The sequence below is a fragment of the Pundamilia nyererei genome, unplaced genomic scaffold (genome assembly GCF_000239375.1).
Source record: "Pundamilia nyererei isolate P.nyererei 1_Seehausen unplaced genomic scaffold, PunNye1.0 scaffold00119, whole genome shotgun sequence".
Taxonomy (NCBI): domain Eukaryota; kingdom Metazoa; phylum Chordata; class Actinopteri; order Cichliformes; family Cichlidae; genus Pundamilia; species Pundamilia nyererei.
Window position 1 is genome coordinate 1,524,963 of NW_005187520.1, and position 9,873 is coordinate 1,534,835.

The window sequence follows — 9,873 nt, forward strand, 5'->3', positions numbered from 1 at the left end:
CCTGAAACATGGCTGGGCTCTGAATTAAAAAGTATAAATGAGTCTAAGAGTAGATAAATTAAAACAGCTGCATTTATCCTGACACCTTTACAGCGTCAGGGATAATTAACTGATGATTAACTTTTTTGAGTGTAATCTTTTCCATGTATAGACCCTGGGTCAGCAGCTACTTCAAGACGTTTCCCATGCACATCTACTGTCTGCCAGTCCAGGGCCCCAGTCGCAAAGGCAGGAGGTGGGGACTGAAGAAGAGGAGATGACTTACACTTTGTAAATTTGTTGGAAAAATATGCGTTTATTGATGTTTTTTATCATACAAATAAATGTCATTTCCTCATTCTTGGCAAAACTTTCTGATTTATTGTTTTTAGTTTAGTTTAGATGCTGATCATTGTGTCAGGTGTGTTGATCATCTAGATAACATCATGTAATGATAATAATAAAGAACTGGGGAGATTAAAAGTGTTTATTGTCCACTGCAGTGTCTTTTATCCGCAACTTTAGGGACTGATGATACCCCCTAGTGTTTGCTTTCATTAACACAAAGTACTTCTAAGTGCTTCTAATTTTGAAGTCAAAAGATGTCTCTGCTTTGTGAACGACCTATTGATTAGTTTTGCTAGCTTTTGCTCACGGGAAAACAGATATCATACTTCATATTTCAAATATGATCTGGATATGATCATATACTATGATCATACCAGACCTCACCTTTCAGTGTGAGAAAATGAGCCTTTCATATACTGCATTTGAAAAGGGCAAGTGTATTAATCTCACTAACACAGTAGACACAAGGATAAGTTAGAATTTAAAAATCCCAAACGAAGGTAATTAAACCACATTAAGCATCCTTTGATGAAGACTATGGTTTAAAATCATATATTTGTTCTTCTGTATGATACATACCGTATATGGGTGTAAAATTGAACAGATGTTGGAACGGAGTGTTTTCCGTGATCGACTCTGAATGCAGCACTACGTTTGTACGTCACAGCGTCACAGCGTCGTCCCTCCCTTCTTGAGTGTGCGTGCACAGCTTCTCCGCTGAATACTAGACATTATGGTGAGCTTTTACCGTTGTTTCTTTAATATTTTGGACAGGTCTAAATAAACAGATTCGCTCCTATTTGTCTACAAGCGCTTACAGATTCAGTTCAGCAGCTTCTAAGTCATTAGTCAGTTTCAGAGGCAGTTTGGCTCCCCATTAGCTGGCGGTGCTAACCGGCAAGCAAGCACATGGACGTTGTGAATGCGCTAGCAGCTAAGCTAACAGCTTAAATGTGGACCTGTGTGTCATTACATAGGTTGTGATGAAGCTGGCAGATTTATGGCAGCGAACGGAGAAAACTAATCTGTGTGGTTGCTTTGGTGCCCCTCTGGCTGCTCTTGTTCCTCTCGTTTAACCCGTTAGCATGCTAACGGAGGGTTGGTTGTCATTTGTGCTTTGTGACTGTTTGAGGAACAACTCAGCAATTCTAGACGGTAATAAATGGTTAATTGCGCTATAGGCGGAAAAAAGGGAACGTGACCGACAAGTAAATGTTTAAACAGCTAACATGAGACAGAGATGTTTAAATTTTTACGTTGTGCTTATTTTCTTATTAATTTGTCTAAAAGCTTCTAGCGGTTTCTAGTGTATTAGGGGCGGGTCTCGACTGTCGCTGCTGCTTTCACGGCCGCAGGAAAAAAATACCCTGTGCACGCCTAGCAGCAACATATAGATATACATTTAATTCAAGTTTGTTAAAGTGTAACATTTTGTGGCTTTTTTGTGAACTGTACAAAAGTTACTGTAATGATCAGTAATCAGTGACTGACTGTTTGATTGTTGCCTTTCTTTGTAGGCGTCCTTATCGATGGCCCCGGTCAACATCTTCAAACATGGAGCAGATGAAGAAAAAGCAGAGACTGCTCGACTGGTGAGTTGCTTTGTATGAGATACATACTCGCCATAAAAAAATGTGTTTATTCTGTTTCAAGTTCAGTTAAATCTTTGAATTTTTCTCCCTCTAGTCATCTTTTATTGGTGCCATCGCTATTGGTGATCTGGTGAAGAGCACTCTTGGCCCAAAGGGGATGGTAGGTTGATTCAAACCTCAAGAGTGCTACTGTAGAATTTTAGTCTAAGGAAACACAAGAATAAGTTATAATCTGAGGGTTTCTCTTTCTCTTCAGGATAAGATCCTGCTTGGTGGCGGGAAGGGTGGCACAGTGACTGTGACCAATGATGGTGCAACCATCCTGAAAGCTATCGGTGTCGACAACCCAGCTGCCAAAGTTCTGGTTGGTGAGTGGAGACGCTTGACACTTTAAGAGCCAGGTTAAAGGTTTAAAAGAAAAAATAAACATTAATGAAGGTTTCTTGGTGCTGAATTTGCACTACCTCACTAAAAGTAGGCTAACGAATAAAAAAGCTGATTTAAAGTAGAGTGTTCATGCTTATTGGTTAAGACACAGTAAAAAATACTAATTAACCCTTTAAGACCTACCATAGAACCAAGTGCGCCAGAGCTTATATTATATTTTTACATGCTGTAGTGACATTTTTGGGAGCATTTCAAGTTGATATACATCAATACAACCATTATAACCCAAATTTTAATAATATGTCTGCATTAAGTGTATAGTAATTACATAAATTGCAAAAAAGTGCAATAAACTACAAAACAATTTAAAATCGTTTTTGTTTTTTTAACATATATTTTTAGTTAGAGAAATTTAAGAGGCTTATCCCTCAAAACTAAATACAAAAAAGTTGCACGAAATAGTTTCCCACCACAGGAAATTTATTTTAAGTGTCTTCATAGTTTTATTTGTGAAATACACCAATTTTTATATACTGCAGGAAAAACGAAAATAAATATTATAGTGCAAATTTGCAAAAAAAAACAGCATATGCATCAAAATAAACTATTTCCAGCAGTGCAATATGAGTCCTAAGCACCACAGAAACGACACAGAAAGTCATAAAGTCAAACATAACTTTTAAAAACACCAGTATAGGCTCATAAGGCCCTGATGGTAAAAAACTACATTTCCGCAAAATGACGTTACTTCCGGGCAGGGCATGGCGGACATGCGATAGTTCGCGCTGATGGAAGTGTTACAAACAGCTGATCAGATCGGCAAAGCGTGTTTCTGGAATATTATGTTTTTGTTGCTGCAAGTGCTTTTATGCAGTTTTTGCAAAGCTATATGTGGAAGGAAACTGTGACCTAGGACAAGCTGATGGCATAAGATGTAAGTACAACTCCTCCGGTCTCATATGCAAAAAAAAAAATATTGTGCTAGCTTACGTGGTTACAGTGCTACCGGGATTTAAAAATAGTTACGCAAGCCGGTCAGAGCGTGCCCGCTCTGACCGGCTTTAAAGGGTTAAGTGTAATTTAGAGATCCTTTGTAATCAAATGATATCACACTGAGACCTTTTATCTGAGGTTTTGATGGGAGAACAATTGTGTTTGCAGACATGTCCAAAGTTCAGGACGATGAAGTCGGAGATGGGACGACCTCCGTTACCGTGCTCGCTGCAGAGCTGCTGCGGGTAAATACCTATTTGTCAGACTCAGATTTCAAAGTAAAGCCACCCTGGTTCCCTGCTGTGGTGGCCATGTGGGTCTTGCTTGCAGTCTCAGCTGTCAGTGTTGCCATTTCAGGAGGCGGAGCTTCTGATCGCCAGGAAGATCCACCCACAGACTATCATCTCTGGCTGGAGGAAAGCGACTCAGGCGGCCAGAGAGGCTCTGAGGGACGCCGCTGTCGATCACAGGTAAGGCAAAATTAAGATGTCCGTGTTTGTCTCCTTGCTTTCACCTTCCGCTTTCCCTGCCTCATCATGCTCTCTGGTCTCCATAGCAACGACCCAGCTCGTTTCCAGGAGGACCTGCTGAACATCGCCCGCACCACACTGTCCTCCAAGCTGCTCACTCACCACAAAGATCACTTTGCCAAGCTCGCCGTCAACGCCGTCATGAGGCTGAAAGGCTCTGGAAACTTGGAGGCCATCCACATCATCAAGAAGCTGGGAGGCAGCCTCACCGACTCCTACCTGGATGAAGGTGAGGTCATGAAACGTCACGGATCTCCTGTCTCATTCCTGATTGGTTGCAGGACTTTAATGCCTGTTGTGCATGTCTAGGTTTCCTATTGGACAAGAAGATCGGAGTGAACCAGCCAAAGAGGCTGGAGAACGTCAACATCCTGATCGCCAACACCGGCATGGACACTGACAAGATCAAGGTAAAAACACCAGGTCACTGTCAGGAGACGTTGCAAGTTTCTCAAAGAAAGCGAGAGGATCTAAATTGGGTGCTTCCTGTTCCTGTGTGATCGATATCGTGATTGTTTGTGTTTCTGTCAGATCTTCGGCTCCAGGGTTCGCGTTGACTCGACGGCAAAGGTCGCAGAGATCGAACTCGCAGAAAAAGAGAAGATGAAGGAGAAGGTCGACAGAATCCTGAAACACGGCATCAACTGCTTCATCAACAGGTACGACTGAACCGCCATTGCACGTTTCTGTAACCTGTCAGGTGTTCTGCTTCTGTCCTCCCCGAGGTTGAATCACATTGTTTTTGTCAGTCTAACCTGAAAGTCTTAGTGATGCTGAACTGTGAAGCTTCTTTTAGTTTTTCATAAAGCCCGTGGCAGCTGCATTATTGCCCAGTCTGGCCCAAACTTCACACGTGTAATCAGAGGTTGATGCAAACACTTCTGTTATTGTATTGTATTTTGCACACCTGTTGCTTGTGAAGCTTGCACACAAGAATTTCACTTGCATGTGCTGTACCAGTGTACCTGCACATGTGATGTGACAATAAAAGTGATTTGATTTGATTTGACACGCCTGCATGCCAGAATTCAGGGGCTGTCATAGCACCATCTTGTTGTGCACTTCATAGCTGGATTAACACAGCTGCCTAAAATGTGGTCAGGGATGTTTTAAAAAGTCGAAGGTGCTCTTTGTTAAAAGAAAAGTATTAAATGTTTTTTCTTGGCAACATGTTGGATTTTGATGTGTTCCCATGAAACACAAAGCGGTCCCACAGGGTTTAAAACAGCAGCAGCTAAATCTGTTTGGTGGATATGAGGCTACTACTCACTGATCTCCTACACACAATTAGCAAAATGCAGACAAATTTCAAAGATGGTTAAGGCGTTAGTTTTGTGTAAATAAACCTGAGAATACAGAATCCAATATTAACAGTGTGTAAAATAGTGAGCCATGTTCGTCAGCTTCAGCATGATGACCTTCATGTTTGTTTGAGGCAGTGGTCAATGGGACAGTTGCTCACTTTATCTCAGTGTCACTCACCCCAGTGTTTGTTTTGTTTTCCCTTCGTACAGGCAGCTCATCTATAACTACCCAGAGCAGCTCTTTGCTCAGGCTGGCGTCATGGCCATCGAGCACGCCGACTTCGCTGGCATTGAGCGCCTCGCTCTCGTCACCGGTGTGTATGCATATACAAACACACAAAAATAAACTGTTCTTTAACGAAAGGCGTGTTTTACAATCTTTTTCATGTGTTAAATACTTGAAAAAATGTGACCATCACTGATTACTGATGTAATCTGATCAGGTGGGGAGATCACCTCCACCTTTGACCACCCAGAGCTGGTGAAGCTTGGGCACTGCAAGCTGATCGAGGAGGTGATGATCGGCGAGGACACGCTTATCCACTTCTCTGGAGTTGCCATGGGTACGAACACACACTGAGGACTTGAACTCATTTTTCATAATGACATACTCATCTTTAGCTCCTCCTCTTCCTCAGGTGAGGCATGCACCGTTGTCCTGCGGGGAGCGACCCAGCAGATCCTGGATGAAGCGGAGCGCTCACTGCACGATGCTCTGTGTGTGCTCGCACAGACAGTGAAGGAGCCACGCACGGTCTATGGAGGAGGTAGGCGCACATACAGCTGATCTAAAACTACAGCACTGTCCTCATTCTTCGCCCACCTTACAGCAGAGCACAAAAAATGCGGCACATGTGGAACATTAAGGTTCTTAAGGATGGGAATTTGTGTTAGCAGCATAATAAAGCTGTTTCTGTCCTGGATGCAGTCTCCACTTTACCATCGTGCTTACTGTCTTTAGTGCAATGAAAATAGAATTAATGTTTAAATCCACGCTGCAGAAAGCGCTGCTGTTTTCCTCCTCCGGCACACGAACTGAAATCAGCTGATTGTAGCATAGGTGGGATCGATCAGCAGGCAGACTTACAATTCCAGGGAACTGAACTACTGGGAGCCGGTTCTTGATTCCCATCCCTAATGATGAACTAATACATCTCACACCTGCGTGTTCTCCTTCTCATCAGGCTGCTCTGAGATGCTGATGGCTAAGGTTGTGAGTGATCTGGCCAACAGGACGCCAGGAAAGGAGTCAGTTGCCATGGAGTCATTTGCCAAGGCTCTGAGGATGGTAAATACTAAAACTCCGATTCTACAATTGTAAATTATAGGAATTTCTTTGATTACAACTAGGGCTGCTCAATTAATCGAATTTTAATCACGATTACGATCTGGGCTTTCAACGATCATTAAAAATGACTGAGCCGATTATTAGCCCCTCCCTCGTGCTTTACTCTCGCGCTGCTCCGTGTGGCAAACCAACCTTTTTTGCACCACGGACCGGTTTATGCCCGACAATATTTTCATAGACCGGCCTTTAAGGTGTCGCGGATAAATACAACAAAATAAAACTAGTACCGGTACCGAAAAAAAGAAAATTTATTCATAACACACGTGAAAAGACCAAGGAAAACCAAGTAAACGATAAAAACGATAACAAAATAACGCTGAAAACCGATAAAAACCCTGAAACCATTTCACACCTGAGCCTCAACTCTCACGGACCGGTACCAAACCGGTACCGGTCCGTGAGTCGTTTGGGGGTTGGGGACCGCTGATTAAGAGGACCCGAGGGAAGCTCGGAAAGCTGAGTTATTTGGAGAGGAGAGTGACTGCCGTTGGTTGAAAAGAGAGGTTAAAAAAAAGCTTCAGTGGTTGGAAACATTATGGGTTCGCAGAGTCAGACGTGGATCAAGTAGACATAGTGTCGTAGCTGCACCACAGAGCAACACTGCAAAGTTCACTAAACATAGATGTTTACATTTTTCATTTATTTTTTATACTGCAAACATTTGCACTGTTATCAGTATTTGCATACTATTTTATATTATTTTTTGACAATCTTTAAAGTCATTATTCAATACATTGTTATTGTTAAATAAATATCATCAAATAATCGAGATCTCAATTTCAGTGAAAATAATCGTGATTATCATTTTTGCCATAATCGAGCAGCCCTAATTACAACCACATGTGACTTTGATCTCATGTGTCATCATCCGCTTCCTCTTCCAGCTGCCAACCATCATTGCAGACAACGCCGGATACGACAGCGCCGACCTGGTGGCTCAGCTCAGAGCTGCGCATCAGGAGAACAAGACCACGTTTGGACTGAGTGAGTGATGCTCACAGACAAGCACACATCACCTCATCTCAGAACTAGAGGAATAATAACTATAATTATTAACAAACACATGTTTGCCTTATTTAAAAAATATATATATATCAAGGTTTATCCTTGAACCTGTGCTGCTCTACTAACACAGTCAGGACCACAGCTAGCTGCATACCGACTGAATCTAACTTCCTATGAAGATGGGTAAGTGCAGCTAATGCTAGAGAGAAAATATGCATCCTAGAAAGACTAGAACTAATATCATATAAAGAGGGTGAACATCTTAGAAAGATGGTTAACTATGTGGCTAAAGTGAAGGATGGCCAAATAACTAAGCTAACATATAAATATCTAACTTTTTTTTTAATTGCTTATTTATTAAGCCAAAGTCCCAGAAGGTTGGCTAATTGTAGCTAAAGTCACATATAGAAAGCCAATTAAAGCTAAAATCAAAACAGCATGACTACTTAACTGAAGTCATAAACAATTAACATCCTACAAAGATGGTCAACTATAGAAAAGGGCATAGAAAGATGGCAAACATTGAAGAGGAATTGAAAGAGCAATTATGTAGCTAAACACAGAAAAATTAGTAACTACAGCTAAGGTTGTACAGCTAAAGACACTTAACTGTTTCGCTAAACCTAAAAATGTCAGACTAAAGTTAATGTCATAGACAGCTAGTATCATAAACATGGTTAACTACCTAAGTACACTTACGCATAGAAAGCTGACGAAAGACTGTTGTACAGACGTGCAATATCTTGTTATCTTGCTCGAATGCTTAGCTAAAGTCACAGGATAATGTTGCAGAGACACCTAATCTAGAAAGATTAACTATGTAGCTAAAGTCACAGGTGAAAATGCTAACTAAGGCTGTGTGAAATAAAAATGACTGTTTGGCTAAATTGCAAAAAAAGTTAACTAACGCTGGTGTTACAGACAAAAAGCTAATATCATAAAAGGATAGCAACTGAGCTAAAGCCACAAAAAGAAACAACTACCACTTGCACCATAAAAAGGTAGCTAACATCTTACAAAGAAGGCTAACTACCTAGCTTAAATCACATTTTATTGTGAATAATTTAAACTGCTGACTAGCTTAGCATGCCTGTTTCTCCTGTTTTATTCTTGTGATTTGGTGGTTAAGCAGCTGTTAGATTCTAACAGCGTCTGTGTTTCCCCGCAGACATGTCTGATGGCACGGTGGGAAACATGGTAGATCTCTGCATCACAGAGTCGTTCCAAGTGAAGCGCCAGATGTTGCTGAGCGCGTCTGAGGCCGCCGAGATGATCCTAAGAGTGGACAACATCATCAAAGCTGCACCCAGGTCAGTTCAGTCCTTTTCAGATCATCTGCGTTTGTTCGTACCAGGTTACAGAAATTTACTCTTCATCTCTGTTCTGTAGGAAGAGAGTTCCCGACCATCACCCCTGCTAGAGGAAGAGGAGGATGAGAAAAAACAAACGGGGATCACTTTAGTTATTTATCACTCCTGTGTAGTTCAAATTACATCAAATTGTCAAATTTTTTTCTCTGTTGAATTGGCTGATGCTAACCACCAGACACAGCTAACATCAGTGGCTCTGCTAATGCTAGCTTATGCTGTGCAGTTTCAGCATAAAGTGAAGATGAGAAGTCTTCACACTGTTTTGTTTTTTATGCTAACATTAGCTGAGCTGTTGGCCGAGGCTGGTTGGTGCCAGCTACGCTTAGGAAAGAAGTTTGAACGTTGTTTTGTTTACTGAATAAATGAACCGGACACCATTACCTGATTCTTTTGTTGTTGTTATTTATTTAGTTTTTCATTCTTTGGCATTTATATTTAACATTTTCCAAATAATAGAAGTAATCACTGCAAATGAAAAAATCTGAAGCAGATTTAATCTTGTATAATTAGTCAGACTGTACATTAGGTTGGTGCAGGTTTCTGATCGAGTTGTTCTACTGAGATCAGCAGCTTGGAAACTGAAAGTCTATCACTCATTTTCAAGGTAATGCATTTATTGGTTACTTTATTAGTTACATTTTGCTGTTACCTGGCTTTACCTTTGCCTTCAGAACTGCCTCAGATATTTTGGCCCATGTTAACATGATTCCATCGCACAGCTGCAGTCATGAATCAGTACATTTCACATTCATGATGCAATTCTCTCATTCTGCAACATCCCAAAGCTCCTCTGTTGGATGGCCATCTGGTGACTGTGAAATCATCTATGACTGGCTGATCAGAATCAGAATCAGAATGGGGTTTATTGCCAGATGTTGAGGTTTACAACATTAGGAAATTGCTGCGGTGCTTCAGTGCAAACAATAAGAATTAAAGTGCTATGTAGAAAGAAAGATATGTGCATGAGACATACATGAGATATATACATGAGAATAAGAATTATGAGTGCTACGTAGA

At 41.2% G+C, this 9,873-nt stretch overlaps 1 protein-coding gene across 1 annotated transcript; it reads left to right on the plus strand.

Annotated features, from left to right (window-relative positions):
- Positions 1-972: 972 nt before the first annotated feature.
- Positions 973-9,241, plus strand: cct2 (chaperonin containing TCP1, subunit 2 (beta)). Its single transcript, XM_005742293.1, has 16 exons — positions 973-1,063; positions 1,845-1,919; positions 2,014-2,079; positions 2,176-2,287; positions 3,468-3,544; positions 3,657-3,769; positions 3,856-4,058; positions 4,139-4,239; positions 4,361-4,488; positions 5,344-5,447; positions 5,577-5,696; positions 5,772-5,900; positions 6,318-6,421; positions 7,366-7,465; positions 8,655-8,796; positions 8,876-9,241. The coding sequence occupies exons 1-16, from the start codon at positions 1,061-1,063 to the stop codon at positions 8,904-8,906; spliced, it is 1,608 nt and encodes a 535-aa protein (XP_005742350.1). The 5' UTR covers positions 973-1,060; the 3' UTR covers positions 8,907-9,241.
- The last annotated feature ends 632 nt before the right edge of the window (positions 9,242-9,873 follow it).